Source organism: Acomys russatus, chromosome 28 (genome assembly GCF_903995435.1).
Source record: "Acomys russatus chromosome 28, mAcoRus1.1, whole genome shotgun sequence".
NCBI lineage: Eukaryota > Metazoa > Chordata > Mammalia > Rodentia > Muridae > Acomys > Acomys russatus.
The window spans coordinates 36,479,814-36,500,236 of NC_067164.1; the positions used below are offsets into that span (position 1 = coordinate 36,479,814).

General features: G+C 52.7%; 1 protein-coding gene across 1 annotated transcript; it reads left to right on the forward strand.

Annotated features, from left to right (window-relative positions):
- Positions 1-336: 336 nt before the first annotated feature.
- Positions 337-19,909, forward strand: Timeless (timeless circadian regulator). Its single transcript, XM_051170537.1, has 30 exons — positions 337-395; positions 1,030-1,168; positions 6,451-6,547; positions 6,718-6,871; positions 7,053-7,167; positions 7,265-7,327; positions 8,762-8,863; positions 9,022-9,177; positions 9,416-9,549; positions 9,928-10,015; positions 10,299-10,475; positions 10,748-10,965; positions 11,159-11,262; positions 11,385-11,554; positions 12,544-12,678; positions 12,778-12,929; positions 13,898-13,995; positions 14,084-14,204; positions 14,294-14,495; positions 15,877-16,022; positions 16,539-16,624; positions 16,724-16,841; positions 16,925-17,007; positions 17,181-17,323; positions 17,500-17,677; positions 17,762-17,830; positions 17,928-18,046; positions 19,210-19,429; positions 19,555-19,653; positions 19,774-19,909. Exons 1-30 carry the CDS (start codon positions 337-339, stop codon positions 19,845-19,847), a joined length of 3,819 nt encoding a protein of 1,272 aa, XP_051026494.1. The 3' UTR covers positions 19,848-19,909.
- The last annotated feature ends 514 nt before the right edge of the window (positions 19,910-20,423 follow it).

Below are 20,423 nucleotides of genomic sequence, written 5' to 3' on the forward strand. Positions count from 1 at the left end.
TTTACCCTGCTTCTAGTCAAGTATGTGGCTCTGGAGGGGGTCAAGGGAGAGGTGACTCACCCCTCTCAGGCAACAGACAAGGAATTCCGGGGGTGGATGAGCAATCCAGAACACTAGGCAAGTGGACCTAAAAGCTTTGAGGGAGTTAATGGGGAGACCATAGCCTACCCCAGAGACAAGGGTAGGAGCTCCGAGAAAAGGAAACACTGGGTTTGAGTTCTGTTAAGCCTGCCTGCATCCACTGGCTGGGCTGCCTGTTCACTCAGAAGCAGCGGACCAGGGGCCTTCCAACCGAAATAGAGTCTAGAAAATGGACCGCCTTACACGGCCTGCCTAATGGCACTGGAGACTCACAATTGCTCTCTGAGGCTAAAACAGATAATCTGGTGTCTGAGGTAAATTTACAGAGTTGAGGGGATTTATTTAGAGCATATTGAACTTTGCAAATGGCCTCTTTGTACTTCTATCTCTAGCTCCATAGTCTTTTCTTTTTGTACGTCTTTTCACTTCTCTTTTTGTCTCACAACAAATTCCTGCTCCCACAACCATATCGATCTCCTCTATCCAAATGCTTAATTCTGGAGATGATTTTTTTTTTTTTTTTTTTTTAGCCTTATCTTGTACTGTTGGTAAAATAGCATTGTCTCGCCAGGGGCGCAGGTGACCACGAACGAACAATGAATATTTATTGCAGATCTATCCATTCTGAGCCTCCTGTATATACTTCTCAAGGTTCAAAACGTATGCCTATAGTAAGACAGACAATCCTAACTCCATCCCACACACCAAACCCTCCACTTCCTCCCAAATAAAACACAACTTTTCTAACTCGCCATTGGAGACTTCGGAATAGTCCACCTGACTGGAAGGGGAAGAATGTCTGTAAATTCTACCTTAATTCGACCTCGACCCATTATAACTCAGTAGAAGACACGGAGCGTTCTGGTTCTTACTTTACGGTAGATGCCCGACTCACGTAAAACAACCCTACTCGGCTTCCCTCCGTATCCCTCTCCCCCTCGTCCCCAGCCAAGTGGCCCAGCCCGCCCCGCCCCGCCCCACGCAGGCGCAGACTGGTCGCTTCGAGCCCAGTGGCGGGAAAGTCTGCGAGCTCCTGCACGTCAGGGCCGCCGGCTCTGTTAGGCTCCGGAGGACTCGCGGGGAGCGGGTGAGTGTGTGGACAGGACGGAGGCCGGCACGGGAAAGCTCGGAGGCGGCGGTGCAACCGGGGCCCAGCGGGGACAGCGTGCAGCGGTGCAAACAGGGGCGGCGTGCGGCTCCGGGCGGTGGGGGCGGGGCCCCGGCGCGCACGCGCGTTCTGACTCTGCCCCTTTCGGGCGCGCACGCGCGTTCTGACCTGCCCCTGGCGGGCGCGCGGTAGACCAACCGCGCTCCCCCTCCCCAGCGCATCCCCGTGCGCCCCTGAGCCCCGGGTAGGGAAGGGACTGTCAGGCCAGGGTTTTCCGTTTCGGAAAGAGCAAAAGGCGTCCGGGCATTGCCAACCAGTCCAGACCAAAGGACATGTGGGCCTGGTGCTCGTCGGGTTTTCACAGACTGTGTTGCATCCTCTTGCCCCCAGATTTGGTAAAACCTAAGGAGGATACCCCTGTTGGGGATGCCAGGCAGATGGAGATCATTTAGTTGAGGTTCTTTGCAGGAGTGTCATTTCTTTGTCTTTGATGCTGTCGGCCTTTTTTGGGGGGAGAAAAATGAAGCCCGTCGTTTTACATTTACGTTGAAGCCTCGTTTTGGTCACTAGGTGGGTGACGTGCATCTCTGACGTTTTTCTTATCCAGTTTGACTCCCAGCCTGGGAGTGGGGGAGACAGAAAGGATGTTTGCTTCGCGTTCTTTCATACCCCAAGGCAGCCGAACTCCCTCTGCTGGGGAGTTCTTGTCACTTAAGTGCAATTGCCCTGAAATCCAGTAATTTAGTTTATCCATCCCTCCAAGCTGGTCACCTCCCAGATGGCTCAGCGGGTCGGGCTGCCTGAGGATTTGAGTGCTATCCTAGAAGTCCAGAGAACACTGACTCCTGCAAATTGACATTTGAACAGGAACGCTCGCAGACACACACACACACACACACACACACACACACACACACACACGACATAAATAAAAGGGTCTCAGTATTAGCCCTGGCTTACCGGGAATACTCTATGTAGACCAGGCTACCCTCTGACTCACAGAGATCCATCAGCCTCTGCCTCCCTAGCACTGGTCACTTCCCTCCTTATGTCCCTGAGGTACTGTACCTGTTTATTGAGCTCCTGATAATACACTTTTACCTCCCAGTAGTTAGAATTGAACCAAAGGTCCTAGAACACCAAGCCCAAACACTACATTCCAATTTCGCTTTCCTGCCTTATTAAGAGGTAGAGGCTCCCTGAGTGTCCCAGACCGATCCACTTTTAACTGACCAGGATCTTCTTTAGCCCTGGCTGGTGGCCACCCCTCAAGCTCTGGGATTGCAGGCGTGTCATGCCTGTATTTGTGCAGTTGCCTGTGGACTTGCTTGATTTCCTGTGAACCGCCGTGTGGTTGCTGGGAATTGAACCCAGGTCCTCTGGAAGAGCAGCCTGTGCTCTTAACCTCTCTAGCCCCAGCACAAACTTCTTGAAGAGGAATCTGAGCAGACCTCTCCATGGCTGCGACCGCACCCTTTCTTTCCTGAGGCTTAATCTGATGCAGATTTGGTAAAGGATGGGCTGGTCTGCAGCCTTCGGTGAAGGCAGGACTCCGAACTCACACACAGGTGCATTCTGCCGTCTTCAACTATGTATCTCCTGTGTGAAAGTACTGGGTTTAGTACATTCAAAAATCCATAAGATAGGGCTGGAGAGATGGCTCAGATGTTAAGAGCACTGCCTGCTCTTCCAAAGGTCCTGAGTTCAATTCCCAGCAACCACATGGTGGCTCACAACCACCTGTAATGAGATCTGGTGCCCTCTTCTGCTGTGTGGGCACACATGCAGGCAGAGCACTGTATATATAATAAATAAAATTTTAAAAAATCCGTAAGACAACAATTAGGTAGAGGAAGAGAGAAGAGAGTGCACAAGTGTTGAAGTAAGAATTTGGTGTACATATCTCAGGCTTTCCGCCCCTGTCCTGCAGGTGGTCAGAGAGAGCCTCGTAGGGAAGTGTGTGTGGACTGCGGCTCGAAGGTCACATTGGGAGAAGAAGAGGCCTCCAAGATGGAGAGAATAAGCTGTGAGAGGAGTTTTGTGCGTTGGGATGTGTATGTTTGTGTTCCTAGGTGAGGTCCTAAAACAGCCAGAGAGAGCGATCGAGCCATGGACCTGAGCCATGCGAGTTGGAGGCTGTAGTTATCTATCCATCTAGGAGAGAGGCCAGACAAGCAAGCAATAGGCAGCTTTCCGTTAACTGAGTGAAAAGATAAACAAGATGTTCTTGCTTCCAAACTCTAAAGCAAAGAAGAAGAAAAAAAGGGGAAACTCTTAATTTTTATGTCCCTGCTACCCACCCTTTTTTTCTTAAAGTTATGGCAACTCTGAGGAGTCAGTTTTCACCTTCCAGTTTGGGGCTGGGTCTTTTGTCTACAGGGCCACACTGTTTATTCCAGGCATGGCTAGCCCTCATGATGGCCACTGCTGCTCGAGCCTTCTGTGTGTGGCCTGGGCATCTGAACGCAGGTCTTTCAGCTCGTGTGGAAAGTGTTTTTAGCTCGCTGAGCCGTTTAGCTAGCCTCCTCTTTGTTGGCCCTTAGAACATTTAGTAGAGGAGAGAGAAAAGAAACGATTTCAGCAGATAAGGAAAAGCAAATTATATAACACAGCCAGGCCTTTCACTCCGCATCCCTCACAGCTGTTTTGAATGAGAGGCAGCGTAAAGGAAAAAGCGGGTCAGAAGCCACAGGTGAGGAGTCCCACGGCCTGACAGCCCTCTCTGGGGCTGGGGGAAAGGAGCTCTCACTAGGAATGTCACATTAGAAATAGTCCCAGGGGCTGGGGGCGCACACCTTTAATCCCAGCACTCAGGAGGCAGAGGCAGGCGAATCGTTGTGAGTTTGAGGTCAGCCTGGTCTTCAAAGCAAGTCCAGGACATCTAAGAATACACAGAGAAACCCTGCCTGGGGGGGGGGGATCCAAAAAATAAAATAAACAGTCCCAGAACAGGTGTGGTGGAACACACCTTTAATCCCGGCAGGAAGATCTTTGTGAGTTTGAGGAACACCTACTTACATTGTGAGTTCCAGGACAGCTAGGAATACATAGAGTGACTCTGCCCCAAAGGGAACAAAAACCATAAATAAATAAAAGGTTTCTGTTGTTGACCACACCAAGAAATAACTCTTCAACTGAGACAGCTCTTTTATCTTTTTCTGGCCAGCTTCTTAGATCCAAACTCGGGAAGGACAGAAAGGAAAGGCCTTTGGACTGTTGTGCATGTCTGTGTGCATGCACATAACACACAGAAGCACACACACATATTCACACAGACATACGTACACCAGTGGTCTCCCTGGAAAAGCTGAGTGTCTTTGAGGACACTCAAGGGTTGCATGTTGAGAAGCTACCTCACCAGAGACCTGGTCCCTGAGAATGAAAGAAAAGGCTCCTCTCAGTCTCCCTGTCATTTAGTGTTTTGCTGGCTTCTTGTCTCACAGGGTGTTAGCACTGCGGTTGGGGGTACTAGGACAGCAGACCAGTTACGTAAATGAATACAACCCGAGTGCAGGCAGGCAGTGTCACCCATCACCTCTCCCGTAGGGGTGGAGTCAGGCCTTAGAGCTAGGGACCACAGGCAGCAACGGTCTATTTAGAGGATGCTTCCACCTGCAGAACAAGGTGAAGCTGAGGATGCCTAGGGGCCGGGATCAATGAGTATTCCTGATCTTCCACAGGAGTGGGTAAAGAACATAAGGTGTGTGTGTGCACGTGCACGCGTGTGTGCGAGTCTGTGGTATTAATGCTGGTCCCAGTGGCTCGGGATTCTGAGTTTGTGCCATCTGGTGAGGGCGCAGGGATCCAGATGAATGGGGACATGCTGGGGAAGAGGAAAGTACAGGAGCAGGCAGGGGAGGCTTACTTTCTCCTCACTGCTGCCTTTACCTCCCTTTCTGTTGGAGCCGACTTCGACTGAAGTCGCTGGGTTTTATGAGTAACATTGGAGGGCAAGGAAGGGACTTTCTGTACAAATATTGGTGCCTTAGAAGCCGAGGGGATCCTGGGGGCAGGGCGGGGTAGCTCCAGCGGTGGAAGTGTTGTACAAGCGTAATGGCCCGTGGTTGTAATTCCATCACTGAGGAGGCAGACAGGAGGGTCTGTGGCAAGCCACCCCAACTCCAGTGAGTGACCTTGTCTCAAACAGATAAGGTGATGAGGTGGACACGCCTGAAGGAATGATACCTGAGCTGGACCTCTGGCCTCCACACACACATGTGCACAAACACACATATATACTTGTGGACCCGCCCCCTACGTACACAAATCTCGCATACAATCACTATGTGCTCAAGACTGGGGTCGGTTCCTTTCACTTGGAGGGAGGGGGACACATGGCCTGTGGGTAGCACTCAGGTTCTCAGCCTTGGTGGCAGGGGCTCTTCTCACCGCTGTACTATCCCAGAGCTAGCACGTTCAACTCCTGTGGTACATCCAGGTGAGGTCTGTTCTAGGGAGAGCTGTAGAAGACAGGAGATTCCATCTGACCCCTCCTGAGGCTGCAGAGCTCTCTGAGGTGAACATCTCAGAGTTGGTCCCCTTTTTTCCTACTGGGTTGTCTTAACTCTGAGCTATGTTTCTCTGGTTTCAGGACTTGGCTGTGGTATGGGCCAGGTCATAAATCATAAACTGGAATTTCTTTTGTTCCTAGTCAGCTCGAAAGAAGCCTTAACAGAAACCTTTGGCGGGTGGGGGTGGGGTGGGGTGGCAGATACAGCTCAGTGGTAGGTCACTTACCCACCAAGCACAGGGGCCTCCCTGGGTTTGAGTCCTGTACACCACAATTGATTAGTTAAAAAGCTATTTTCCAGCTGGGTGTGGTGGCACACGCCTTTAATCCCAGCACTTGGGAGGCAGAGGCAGGTGAGTCACCGTGAGTTTGAGGCCAGCCTGGTCTACAAAGCGAGTCTAGGACAGCCAAGGCTGCACAGAGAAACCCTGTCTTGAAAAAAAAAAAAGGCTGTGTTCACAGCCAGGTGTGATGGCGCACACCTGTAATCCCCGTACTCCGAGAGGCAGAGGCAGGCGGGTCTCTGTGAGTTCCAGGACACCCCAGGTTGTTACACAGAGAAACTCTGTCTCAAAACAAAAACAAACAAACAAAAAACAGAAAAAAGTGAAACAATTAAGGGTGTTGCCCGGAATATCCTTGAGTGTTGATCCCTAGCTTGTTCCTTACCACGGAGGGACCTGCATCCCTCTTCCTTGTCATACAGGCCTCAGGATTCCATCTCCTGTCTCCACTGCCATCCCCCTGCCAGCTGGGCCTCCGCATGATGAACTGTGAACTCCTAGCCACATGTAGCGCCCTTGGGTACCTGGAAGGAGGCACTTACCACAAGGAGCCAGACTGCCTAGGTGAGTGCTCCTGCACAACCAGGAGAAAAACCTCACCGACTCAAGGTCTGATGGATTTCTCCTGCCATGGGTAGGAGGAGCGCATGCACCTGGGCAGCTTCTTGTTGGGCTGCAAGTGAGTGTTTTGTTCTTTTTTTATTTTATTTTATTTTTTTATTCTGTGTCTAAAGAGAGTGTGAAGGATTTGATCCGCTACCTGAGGCATGAGGACGAGACGAGAGATGTGCGGCAGCAGCTGGGAGCTGCGCAGATCCTGCAGAATGACCTTCTGCCCATCCTCACGCAGCACCGCCAGGACAAGGCTCTCTTCGATGCTGTCATCAGGTCCTCAGCCTCTTGACTTGTGCCATGGGCAGCCGTGTGTGTGTGTGTGTGTGTGTGTGTGTGTGTGTGTGTGTGTGTGTGTGTTAGAGAGAGAGAGAGACACACACACACACACACACACAGATATCAGGTCCGTGCTGGCAAGGAGACCTAACCACGCCTTCCTGTACTTTCTCCCCAGGCTGATGGTAAATTTGACCCAGCCAGCCTTGCTCTGCTTTGGCAGCGTGCCCAAGGACCCTAGTGTACGGCACCATTTCCTGCAGGTTCTGACTTACCTGCAGGCCTATAAAGAGGTGAGAAGCCTTTCTCCAGGGGGGCTGGGTCGTCAGTGTCTAGAGAGGGAGGCAGGAGAAGGTAGGCGGTACCTACGAGCTGTGCCCTGTTCCACAGGCCTTTGCCAGTGAGAAGGCATTTGGAGTCCTCAGTGAAACTCTGTATGAACTGCTGCAGCTGGTAAGTGCATCTCCTTCCCACACAGCCACGGCCACTCAGTACTCCCACCTCGCCTGGGCAGAGGAAGGTCCTCAGCCCTCGAGAGACTACTCAGGACAGCCCCCCTCCCTCCCCACTTCCTTTCTTTGCTTCCTTCCTTTCTTTCTTTTTATTTTTCAAAATTATTTTATTTTATATACAAGTGTTTTGCTTACATGTATGTATGTGCACTGTATGTGTCAGGTGCCCGCAGAGGTCAGAAGAGAGCGTTGGAGCCCCCGGAGCTCTAGTTATGGATGGATGTGAGCTGCCGTGTGGGTACTGGGAACTGAACACAGGTCCTCAGGAAGAGGAATTAGTGCTGTTAACTGCTGAGCTATTTCTTCAGGACACTCTCCCCGCCCCTTTTTTTTTTTAAGACAGGCTTTCTCTGTGTAGTCCTGGCTGTCCTGGACTCACTTTGTAGCCCAGGCTGGCCTCGAACTCACAGCAATCTGCCTGCCTCTGCCCCTGAGTGCTGAGATTAAAGATGTGCACCGCCACCACCATCCAGCTTTTTTTTAATGTGTGCCCTCCCCTTTTTTTTTGAGACTGACTCTCATATAGCCCAAGCTAGCTTCACACTTAAGTTCACTATGTAGCTGAAGACGGTTTTGAACTCATGATCCTTCTGCCTTGTTCTCCTGGATCTGGGATTATAGCCATGCACTGCCATACTCTGGGTTGTATTGTGTCCTTTTCCATGCCTGCCCTATAGTACTGGGATCGAATCCAGGCTCCGATGGATGCTAAACAAGCACTCGGCCACTGAGGTACCCCTAACGCTCTTTTTTTTTTTTTTTTTTTTAAGATTTATTTATTATGTATACAGTGCTCAGGCCAGAAGAGGGCACCAGATCACACTATAGATGGGTGTGAGCCACCATGTGGTTGCTGGGAACTGAACTCAGGACCTCTGGAAGAGCAGACGGTGCTCGTAACCTCTGAACCATCTCTCCAGCACCCGCCCCCCCCCACGCTCTTTTATTTATATATTTGTTTGTTTGTTTATTTTGTTTCTGAGGCAAGGTCTCACTGCATCGCCAGAAAGACTTGAACTGATCTAGGCAGGCTTGGAACTTGCAGTCCCCCTGCCTTCTGAGTGCAGGGGTTAACGACCTGTGCCACCATTCCTGGCTTTTCTTTCTATTTTTCATTTTTAGAAATTTGTAAAAAATAAAAAATAAAATAAAGAAATGAAGTGTGTGTGTGTGTGTGTGTGTGCATACATGCACATAGAAGCCATAACAAATTACAGGTGAGGTGTTTTTCTAGATGCCTGATGTGTTGAGTATGCACTGGGATCTGAACTAAGTTCATCATGAGCCATCTCGCCCTCCAGCTGCCTTTTCTTTCTCTTCAGTCCTGATGCTCAGGGCTCAGTCCTGTAGCCAGTTTCTCTCTCCTCTTACCCAGGGTTGGGAGGATCGGCAGGAAGAAGACAACTTGCTGATTGAGCGGGTCCTGCTGCTGGTCAGGAATATTCTCCATGTCCCAGCGGACCCTGAGCAGGAGAAGGTGAAGTGGGTCCTGGGGCATCTGCGCTGTGCTGGTTAGGGGGAACTCCCTCTTCGAGGCTTTCCTGTCTCCTCTGACAAGTCGGGCAGTGGTAGCCTCAGTCAAGGAGCTTGTAGGGGACCTTGGAGCTCGAGGAGCTGAATGTGTCCCTCCCTCAGCGGATCGATGACGATGCCAGCATCCATGACCGGCTTCTTTGGGCGATGCATCTCAGCGGCATGGACGACTTGCTTCTCTTCCTGTCCAGCTCATCCGCTGAGCAGCAGTGGAGCCTCCACGTCCTGGAGATTGTTTCTCTCATGTTCCGAGACCAGGTGAGACTCTGCACTATTTTCCCAGTCCCCTTCCGTGCATGGGCTTCTGCCATGTGGCCAGAGTGGCTCTGGTAGCAATGGCGATGGCCTGAGGAGGGCGGGTGATGGGTGACAGTGGCTGTGTCCTCCGTCAAAGGCCTAGCAACAGTTCCGAGTGTTTGTGTTTCTAGTAGGAGTGAACTAAGGCTCACAAATGCCTCTTCTCACTCTAGTTCTTCCCTCTTCGTTGCAAACCCAGAACCCTGAGCAGCTAGCAGGAGTAGGACAGGGACGCTCGGCTCAGGAGCGGAGCACGGATGTGGCCGAATTGGAGGTGCTGCGCCAACGGGAGATGGCAGAGAAGAGAACGCGAGTCTTCCAGCGAGGCAACAGGTGGGCACCGGGCTGCCTTGCTGTGAGCTGACTCGCAGCAGCACATACCCAACACTGAGACCAATTCGAGGCTGGGCAACATTTTAAAACCTTCTCACGCCGGGTGTGGTGGCACACGCCTTTCATCCCAGCACTCGGGAGGCAGAGGCAAGCGATCGCTGTGAGTTTGAGGACAGCCTGGCCTATAAAACAAAAGCTATACAGAGAGACCCTGTCATGAAAAAAACAAAACAAAACAAACAAACAAAAAAAAAAACCACAAACAACTGTCCTCAGAGCTGTCGATGAAGAGAAGTAAGAAAGTACTGATACTTAGAATCGGGGAGCCATTTTGGAACCTTTGGTTTTTTTTGTTTGATTTTTGTTTTTCCCTTGAAGGCACTCTCAATTTGGGGGTTCATACATCGTCCAGGGCTTGAAGTCAATTGGGGAGAGAGACGTTGTCTTTCACAAAGGCCTTCACAACGTGAGTATGTGCACATACAATGTGGAGACTGTGGCCTCTCGGGACCTGAGAAGGGTGACCAGCTTGGGGATGAAAACTGTTCTTTGGCTTAGAAAGTTGATGACAACAGAAGTGTTGCTTGTGTTGTGTTCACTGGTGTCCTCGCCACTACCAGAGGCAGAGGTCTCCTGGGCATTTTTTTTTTTCCCCTAAGACAATTTCAGGGCAGTGTCTGTCTGTAGAAAGGCCTGCAAGGGGCGGGGTTAGTTAGGACTTACTCTAATGCCTCAGCCCATACCCTCAGCTCCGAAACTACAGTTCAGATCTGGGAAAGCAGCCGAGGAGGGTGCCTAAGCGTCGCCAGGCTGCCCAGGACCTGCCCAGTCATCGCCGCTCCGCCCTCAACGTGAGGCTTTTCCTCAGAGACTTCTGCTCCGAGTTCCTGGAGAACTGTTACAACGCGCTCATGGGCGCGGTCAAGGTGAGAACCCCGGAAGGCCGTGAGGATGTACATGTAGGTGGCAGGGAGGGGACAGTAGAGAGACACTAGCCAGAGCGGTGGTATGGCTAGTGTGGTTGGCAAGACGGGCAGCAATTTCCTCAGAGAAAGTAGAGGCAAATATGCACAGAGCTGAGGAGAGTTGGAGGAGACTGGAGATATTATATTAGTGTCCAGGGCCCAACCCCTCACCTCAGGCAGGGACAGCTGGAAGGGAGCTGGAAGGCCTGAGGTCACGGTGCCTTTTCTCTTAGGATCACCTGCTTCGGGAGAGAGCCCAGCAGCACGACGAGACCTACTACATGTGGGCTATGGCGTTCTTCATGGCCTTCAACCGAGCCGCCTCTTTCCGCCCCGGCTTCGTTTCTGAGACCCTCAGTGTCCGCACCTTCCACTTCGTGGAGCAGAACCTCACCAACTACTATGAGATGATGCTGACGGACCGCAAGGAGGCCGCCTCCTGGGCACGCCGGTGAGCGGCCAGGCCACTGGGGACCGCGGCAGGCGCCTTAGCCGAGCCCGAACAGCAAGATCTTGGATAATGCTTTTTTTTCCTTGTTCGAGGTTGAGGTGGTCAGGTCAGGGTGCAGGGGCTGGTGGGGTTCTTGTCAATTTGGTTGGCACTTACATTTGACAGAGCCTTACGCTGCCCTCCACCTTGGCAGGATGCACCTGGCCCTGAAGGCCTACCAGGAGCTGCTGGCCACGGTCAATGAGATGGATGCGAGCCCAGACGAGGCCGTGCGGGAAAGCGGCCGCATCATCAAAAGTGAGGACCGGGCCTGGACTCCCATCCCGGCCTTCCCACTTCCTGATCAGAACCTCATTCCTTCAAGCCCCAACCTCATCCCTCCGTCTCCAAGCCCTCTTATTCCTCATCCCCACCCCTAGACAACATTTTCTATATGATGGAGTACCGAGAACTGTTTCTGGCACTCTTCCGAAAGTTTGATGAGAGATACCATCCACGTTCGTTCCTTTGTGACCTGGTGGAAACCACCCACCTCTTCCTCAAAATGTTGGAGCGGTTTTGTCGGAGCCGCGGGAACCTGATGGTGCAGGTACAAGGCGGCCCCAGGGTGTGAGGAGGGCTGTGGGGAGGGTGAAGGACAGAGGCTTGTGGCATTGCCAGTGTGCAGCTGCCCATTAGGGTCACCTTGACTCTGTCTCAAAGGGAAGGTGGAAAGTACCATGGAAAACACGCCAACCTCTGCCAAGCATTCACAACGTACAGGCTCACATGCACCATGGACACACACAAAATAAGATAAAAGGTTTTTTCTTATACTGGGACCTTCCTATAATTAAAGTTGCTATAGCTTAAAATTATGTCAGAACTGAGCTGGAGATGTGGCTCGGTGGTTGAGAGCACTTGCTGTTTGCCGGGTGTGGTGGCACTCACCTTTAATTCCAACACTCGGGAGGCAGAGGAAGGTGGATCTCTGAGTTCAAGGCCAGCCTGGTCTACAGAGCCAAGTTCCAGGACAGCCAGGGCTACACAGAGAGACCTGGGGGTGTAAGATAACACCTGAATTTTGCATTTTGCTACTGAAAGCCATAGCTGTGAACCAGCCCACTGCATGGGTAACAGGAAAGTCAGACAGAAGCTGGTTCCTTAGTGCCAGCCCTCGGGAGACAGAGGCAGGCCAACCTGGTCTACTGAGTGAGTTCCAGGATAGACAAGGCTACATGGTGAATCTCTGATTCAACCCCTGGCACCCAAAAAAAAAATCAAATATGATGGACAGATGGGGAATCCTTGAGGGTTATGCTCTACGCAAAGATTTATAATCAAACACATCAAGGGCAAAAGTAGTCACTGTATGTTTATCTTCATCATAGCCCCTGTAATGGCATTTTCTCTTGACTTGCCCTCCTGGAGGGCAAGAAAATCCATCACCCACTGCTGCTCCCCAGTCCTCTGCCGACACTGCACCCACTGCTGCTCCCCAGGCCTCTGCCTACACTGCACCCCACCGCTGCTCCCCAGGCCACTGCTGGACAAAGACTGTGGCTCTGCTGCCTTTACCGTACATTGCTTTCCTCTTAGAACAAGAGAAAAAAGAGAAAAAAGAAAAAGAAGGCTCAAAACCAAGGCGTTGCGTGTGGGGACGTCTCCCGCAGCCCTGGGGAGCTGGAGGCCGTGTGGCCAGCCCTGGCAGAGAAGCTGCTGCGTTGTGCCCAGGTAGGTGGCTGGAGAGTTCCTGCCGTTTCTGAGGACAGTGCTCCTATAGATAGTCTGAGTTTCTCCCGCCTCTGTTCCCATGGCTGCCGTTGTTGGAAGGATCCTGAGCTTGGTGTAGAGGACATCATTCCCTTTGATGCGGCCTCAGAGGTGCCAGTGGAAGAGCAGCGGGTAGAAGCCATGGTGAGGATCCAAGACTGCCTTCTCGCTGGCCAGGCCCCGCAAGCCCTGGCCCTCCTGCGATCTGCCCGGTAAGAATCCTACAAACTGGCTGGGGGTGGTGGCACACACCTTTAATCCCAGCACTCAGAAGGCAGAAGCACGCTGATCACTGTGAGTTCAAGGACAGCCAGGGCAACACAGAGAAACCCTGTCTCAAAAATTAAATTAAACTAAAATTTAAAATCCTGCATGCCCAGCCTCCTGGGCCCTGAGGGAATGGGAGGCCTTCACCTGGGTCCGGGTTCTCTGTCCAGAGGCATCTCAGCAGAGGATCTCTGTGGATCTCTGTACTCGACACTAACTCTTCGTAAGCTTAGATTGGAGTATTTTGGTTTTGAGAATGGTCGGAAAACACAGTTGACTAAGAAAGAAAGAAACACAGTTGTACTTTAATGTCTCTTTTCTGTGTACAGACCCCATGTGCACACCTCCAAGCGCGAACCTCTGCACTCCCCACCTAAGTGCTATTTTCAGTCCTCTGTATGTGTGCGTTAGACTTATTTTATGTGTAATAGCGCTTTGCCTGAATATATGTACATGTGCCACATACGTTCCTGTTTGCCCTGTGGAGGCCAGAAGAGGATTTCAGAATCTCTGGAGCTAGGTTTCCAGACATTTGTGAGCTGCCATGTGGGCACTGGGCATTGAACCCAGGTCTTCTACAAGAGCGAGGTGCCTTGTGAGGAAAAATAAACTCCCTAGCTGCTCCATCTCTGAGGTAGAGGTTTACTTCTCTCTTTAGTTAACAAAGAAAGTAGTTTTCCTCCCAGTTCTATTTGCAGTTTGATTTTCCTGTGATTAAAACCTTTTCTGTCAGTCCAGGCATGGTGGCGCATGCCTTTAATCCCAGCACTTGGGAGGCAGAGGCAGGCGGATCACTGTGAATTCGAGGCCAGCTTGGTCTATAAAGTGATCCAGGACAGCCAGGGATACACAGAGAAACCCTGTCTCAAAAAAAACAAAAACAACAAAAAGAACCTTTTCTTTCTGTCTCCAGGGAAGTGTGGCCCGAAGGAAACGTGTTTGGCTCTCCTGTCATTTCCCCAGGGGAAGAAATGCAGTTGCTGAAACAAATCCTGTCTGCACCCCTCCCCCGTGAGCCTCCATTTTCCCCATGTCTGTCTTCCCAGTTGTGCCCTACACCAGCATAGCGGAAGCTCAGTAAGCCCCCCTCTCTGTACAGGGCAGCAGGAGCCAGTAGAAGGAGATGACGAGGAGGAGGAGGAGGACCAGGAGGAGGAAGAGGAGTTACAAGCGGTCCAGGTGTCAGAGAAGGAGTTCAACTTTTTGGACTACTTGAAACGGTGCGGGGCTGAGAGGACCGACTGGGCTGCTGTGAGGGTGAGCAGTGTCTGTCCGATGCTAAGGAACTCCCCTCCGTGTTCGGCTGCAGCTTCGCGTGCTCAACCATCGTACGAGCCTACGCGCTGCTTCTGCGGAGCTACCAGCGGAACAGCGCTCATACCAATCACTGCATCGCCAAGATGCTGCACCGGCTGGCCCATGACCTGGGGATGGAGGCCCTGCTGTTCCAGCTCTCCCTCTTCCACCTCTTCCATCGGCTGCTTAGTGACCCAGCTGCTGGAGCCTACAAAGTGAGGGGCTGCCAAAGACTAATGCACAGTAGGGGGGGCTGCCAAAGACTAGTGCACAGTGGGGGGCTGCCAAAGACTAGTGCACAGTGGGGGGCTGCCAAAGACTAGTGCACAGTGGGGGGCTGCCAAAGACTAGTGCACAGTGGGGGGCTGCCAAAGACTAGTGCACAGTGGGGGGCTGCCAAAGACTAGTGCACAGTGGGGGGCTGCCAAAGACTAGTGCACAGTGGGGGGCTGCCAGAGACTAGTGCACAGTGGGGGGCTGCCAGAGACTAGTGCACAGTGGGGGGCTGCCAGAGACTAGTGTACAGTGGGGGGCTGCCAGAGACTAGTGCACAGTGGGGGGCTGCCAGAGACTAGTGCACAGTGGGGGGCTGCCAAAGACTAGTGCACAGTGGGGGGCTGCCAAAGACTAGTGCACAGTGGGGGCTGCCAAAGACTAGTGCACAGTGGGGGGCTGCCAAAGACTAGTGCACAGTGGGGGGCTGCCAAAGACTAGTGCACAGTGGGGGGCTGCCAGAGACTAGTGCACAGAGGGGGGCTGCCAAAGACTAGTGCACAGTGGGGGGCTGCCAAAGACTAGTGTACAGTGGGGGGGCTGCCAAAGACTAGTGCACAGTGGGGGGCTGCCAAAGACTAGTGCACAGTGGGGGGCTGCCAGAGACTAGTGCACAGTGGGTGGCTGCCAGAGACTAGTGCACAGTGGGGGGCTGCCAAAGACTAGTGCACAGTGGGGGGGCTGCCAGAGACTAGTGCACAGTGGGGGGGCTGCCAAAGACTAGTGCACAGTGGGTGGCTGCCAGAGACTAGTGCACAGTGGGGAGGGGCTGCCAAAGACTAGTGCACAGTGGGGGGCTGCCAGAGACTAGTGCACAGTGGGGGGCTGCCAGAGACTAGTGCACAGTGGGGGGCTGCCAGAGACTAGTGCACAGTGGGGGGCTGCCAAAGACTAGTGCACAGTGGGGGGCTACTGAGGAGTGATACAGGATGGGTTGTGGGTGAGTCTCAAGAGAAACGGAGGTGCTGGGTGTGGTGGTGCATGCCTATAATCCCAGCACTCCGGAGGCAGAGGGAGGTGAATCTCTGTGAGTTCGAGGCCAGCTGGGTCTACAAAGCAAGTCCAGGACAGTCAAGTCTACACAGAGAAACCCTGTCTTGAAAAAACCAAAGGGAGACAGAGAGAAGAAGGCCAGGGTGTTACAGGCAGAGAGATGAGGGCACAGTGAAGAAATCAGCAGGCAGGCTGAGGGAGCTGCATGGAGGGTGAGAGAGAGGCAGGGAGTGAGGTAGAGGCAAAGCTGGAAATGGGTAGAGAAACGTGGATGCCAGTTCTGTGGATTCATTCGGGCTGTGGTGCCACGGTAGCTTTTCTTTCATGCAGGAGCTAGTGACTTTTGCCAAATACATCCTTGGCAAGTTCTTCGCCTTGGCTGCAGTCAACCAAAAAGCGTTTGTGGAGCTGTTGTTCTGGAAGAACACGGCAGTGGTTCGAGAGATGACTCAGGGATACGGCTCCGTCGACAGTGGGTAAGCGCAGGGCTGGGGAAGGATGGGAGGCCAGCCGAGGAAGGCGGCGCAGGCGCTTGGATCATCTGCAGGTCACCTCATCTAATGGTGCTTTTCCTGAGGTTACCTAAGACAGGAGCAAGACTGGGCCTCAGTCAGTTTTCTTCTGTGTCACCAGCCTTCACAGCGGGGGCCGCTGACGACAGTGGTGTGGTTCCTAAAGAGTCCACGTGGGCCTCCTCAAAATGCGCTAGGAATCACACGAGGCCTTGTCTAAAAAATACAGGCTTGAGGCTGGGCGTGGTGGCGCAGGCCTCTAATCCCAGCACTAGGAAGGCAGAGGCAGGCAGATCAAAAATCTGATTTGGGCTCCTGAGTTCTTAGGTCGGAGAGCAAAGGAAGAAAGCTTATTTTAGGCCTCTGTGTCTTGCCTGTTTTGAGTTATCTGCTTTATCCTTTGTTCTGAAGTGATAGAGAGCTTTGGGCCTGTCTTTAAACCAGTGGCCTCCCTACACCTGTCCCGCTCTCACCGTTCAGGTCTTCCAGTCACAGAGCCCCTGTGTGGAGCCCTGAGGAGGAGGCCCAGCTGCAGGAACTGTACCTCGCCCATAAGGATGTGGAAGGTGAGGCTCTGCGGTCTCCAGAGATGGTGATGGGGGGGCGGGTGGGCAGCTTGGCCTCCCCAGACGTCTCCTTACTGCCCTACTTCCCCTCGTCTACAGGTCAGGATGTGGTGGAAACCATCTTGGCACACCTGAAGACCGCTCCTCGGACACGCAAGCAGATCATCAACCATCTGGTACGGATGGGCCTGGCCGACAGCGTCAAGGACTTCCAGAGGTAAAGGCGCTTGCTCTGGAGGGAACTGGGATAGGGAACCGTGTTTGCCTCAGGCCTCCCTGGACTGACCCCTGCCTGAATAGGAAAGGGACCCAGCTCGTCTTATGGACAGAGGATCAGGAGCTGGAGCTGCAGCGCCTCTTTGAGGAGTTTCAGGACTCGGATGGTGAGTGAGGTCTGAGTAACCAACCCCTCCCCTGCCTCTCATACCCAAGGAAACTCTCCCACCACTTCTGTTCACTTGCTACATTGTGTCACTCGGGGAGGACAGTTGCTCTGGAGTATATCCCCCCCTCCCCCCTCTCCTCTCTCCTGTGTCTCTCCCCTCTGTCCCTGCAGATGTCCTTGGTCATATCATGAAGAATGTCACAGCCAAACGTTCTCGGGCTCGCATAGTGGATAAACTGCTGGCCCTGGGCTTGGTGTCTGAACGGCGGCAGCTATACAAGAAACGGAGAAAGAAGTTGGCGCCCTCTTGCGTGGTAACCGTCTTATCCTGGCTCTTGCAGCCCGGGCCTGGCCCCTCTGTGCCCTCTTATGGGACTTCTCCTGCCGCAGGCTTTCAGAGCAGCCCCTTCCATGGGCACAGAGGAGCCAGAACCCCCCCTGAGGCTCCCTGAGGCCTGTTTTTCACTCCTCTGTCTCCGATGAATTCCAGCCAAGTGGAGAAGAGACCTTGAAGGATTCTCGGTGTGATGATCTGGAAGAGGAGGAAGACTTGCCAGAGGAAGAGAGTGAAGAAGACGAGGACCAGGAGGAAGGCTTACAAGCAGAGGCAGTTCAGGGCAGCTCGTTTCCCTCTGCTGAAAACCTTGGTCGAAGCCTGCGCCAGGAGGGTGAGGATTTGGCTTGGGAGGCAGGTCAGGGGTGGGGGTGTGGAAGGCATGGGGACCACGCACAAGCCTCCCCTCTTTGCCCAGGCCTCTCTGCTCCCCTCCTGTGGCTCCAGAACTGCCTGGTTCGCGCAGCAGGTGACCGGGAAGAGAACGGTAAGCTCACAGGGACACTGGGACTGCTTGGGCCTGGTGTGACCCAGGACCAGCCCTTCCTTCACAGAGTCCCCATGTGCCACTGGCTCTGTTCCAGGCTGCTCCCAGCCAATCCCTCTGGTGCCTCTGACAGAAGAAAACGAGGAAGCAATGGAGAACGGACAGTTTCAGCGTCTGCTACGCAAGCTAGGGATGCGGTCCCCGACCTTAGGGCAGGCAAGTGTCAGAACACACCGTGCTGTTGCCCTGGCTGCTGCCTTGTCTTTGCTCCCCAGGTCTCTTCCTCATCTCTCTGGCTTCTCAGGTCTCCCTTCCCTAAGTCTCGGCTCCACGCTGCCCCCATTCCCATCTGTCCCTCATCTGTCTGGAGCACCTGGTGGTTCTGTGTGTTCACAGCCTCCAGGTGGCGTGCCTGTCTTTGCACGGCCATTCCACCCACACCTGTTTCACACCACAGTCATCCTGGACTACCTCCTGCCCTGTGAATGGTGGGCCTGTCCATGTATAACCAGTTAATCTTCCTAGCCCTATTGGAAGGCTCCAGCCACACATACAAGGAGGTACAAACACGCCAACATGTGCGCGCCCACACACGCCTTCTTCCTGTTCAACACCAACCAGTCTAAAAGGGTCAGGTCAGCTCAGTGTCACTTCCTCAGAGGCAGTCATATTACCTGTCTAAGTCACCAAGTGAAAGGATCTCTTTGGTGCCCGGCCCAGTGGCGCTGTGGTCCAGTAGCGATGTGGCATGAGGCTTTTTCTCCTGTTGATTCTGAGCATGGGTCACACCTGGTTCACCTTTCCATGACCAGGATCCTTTGCTGTATTTCTTGTTAACACCTGTGTTTATGCTGGGCAGTGGTGGTGCATGCCTTTAATCCCAGCACTTGGGAGGCAGAGGCAGGCAGATCTCTGTGAGTTGGAGGCCAGCCTGGTCTACAAAGCAAGTCTAGGATAGCCAAGGCTACACAGAGAAACCCTGTCTCCAAAACAAAACAGAGCCGGCGTGGTGACACATGCCTTTAATCCCAGCACTTGGGAGGCAGAGGTAGGCGGATCTCTGTGAGTTGGAGGCCAGCCTGGTCTACAAAGAGAGTCCAGACCAACCACGGCTACACAGAGAAACCCTGTCTCGAAAAAACAAAACAAAAAACAAAAGAAAGAAAAAGAAAATAAAAAAAAGAAAACAAACAAAAACCCTGTGTTTATTATGTGAGTGCTAACATTGTGCATACATTATGAATAATAATAAAGTTCACGCTCCTTTAGATCATTCCCAATAAAGGGTCGTGTTTATTCAATGAATAATAGAATAAAACCTAGTGACCAGAGAGGCTGGTCCTCCCCTTGCAGTTGTTTCACCTGCTATGCACCTGTAGGAAACCTTCTGGCGAATTCCAGCCAAGCTGACCTCCACCCAGCTCCGGAGACTGGCAGCTTCTTTGAATCAACGAGAAAAAGAGGAGGGAAGGGAACAAGAGGCAGAGCCACATCCAGGGGTCCCTGGAGAGCAGAGTCCCGATGATGAGCCCCAGGCCGAAGCCCCGAGAGCCTTCCCCTCAGCCCGTAAGAAGAAAGCGGGCCTGGCATCGCCAGAAGGTAAAATGCCACCACTCACCTTTCGGTGACTTACTTTGTGCCACTCGTGTGGGCATAAGGGCTGGCGAGGCCTTTGAGGTGACACAGACCCAGTTCCCTAATTTTGTGTCTTATAGTCACCTCAGAGGAGGAGACCGCTGGGGAGAAAGAGTGGAAACCAGAGCCCAAGAAACGACAGTTGCTGGACAGTGATGAAGAGGAAGACGATGAGGGGAGGAGGCAAGGTAGGGGCTCTGCGGAGCCTGCGTTTTCTTCTGCTTCTTCAGTCTGGACCCTGCTATTTGCTCTAACCCTTATACACACTTAGCTGTTTCCTATTTCTGTGTCGCCTGTCACTCTCACAGCACCAGCACTGGGAACTCCAGTAATCCACAAGAAGAAACGATTTCAAATTGAGGATGACGATGAGGATGGCTGAAAAGATGCCTCGTGCCAGAGGCGGTGGGAGTTGGGTGGCCCAGAAGCTACCCTGCCTGCACTGAAGGCGATCGTCCCCACACTGAAGACCCATGAATTTTAGGCAACATTGTTGGATGGTCGCTTTGCAGTTGTCCATCCCACCCTGACCCCCAACCCCCACCTCGTCAGTGTGGCAGCTAATCTCCTCTCCCAGGAACTGTCTCAGCAAAGGAGAAGAGTAAATGAAATATCCAGGGCAGCCTGGCCTTCTCTGTTTGGACAATTCCTTTGGCTCCCTGCAGGAGGTGTGTCCCAACATCAGACAGGGAGCCTTATATTGTAGTACATGGGGCGTTCACACCATCTCCAGAGGGCACTGGATTTCCCTCATTTTCTTCAAGTGCTTGATCCCATGACACAAGATCACGCCCTGCCTGCCGCTGAGGCAGGGTCAGGATGCTCTACTCTCACGGTGACAAACAACCTTGGCTTGTGCTTCTCATTAAACATGGAAAATTGAAAGTTGCTGATCTCAGTGTAACTCGTCCCTCGGAGCTCACCAGGCAGCCATCTGTTTGTGTTTTTGGAAGAACTT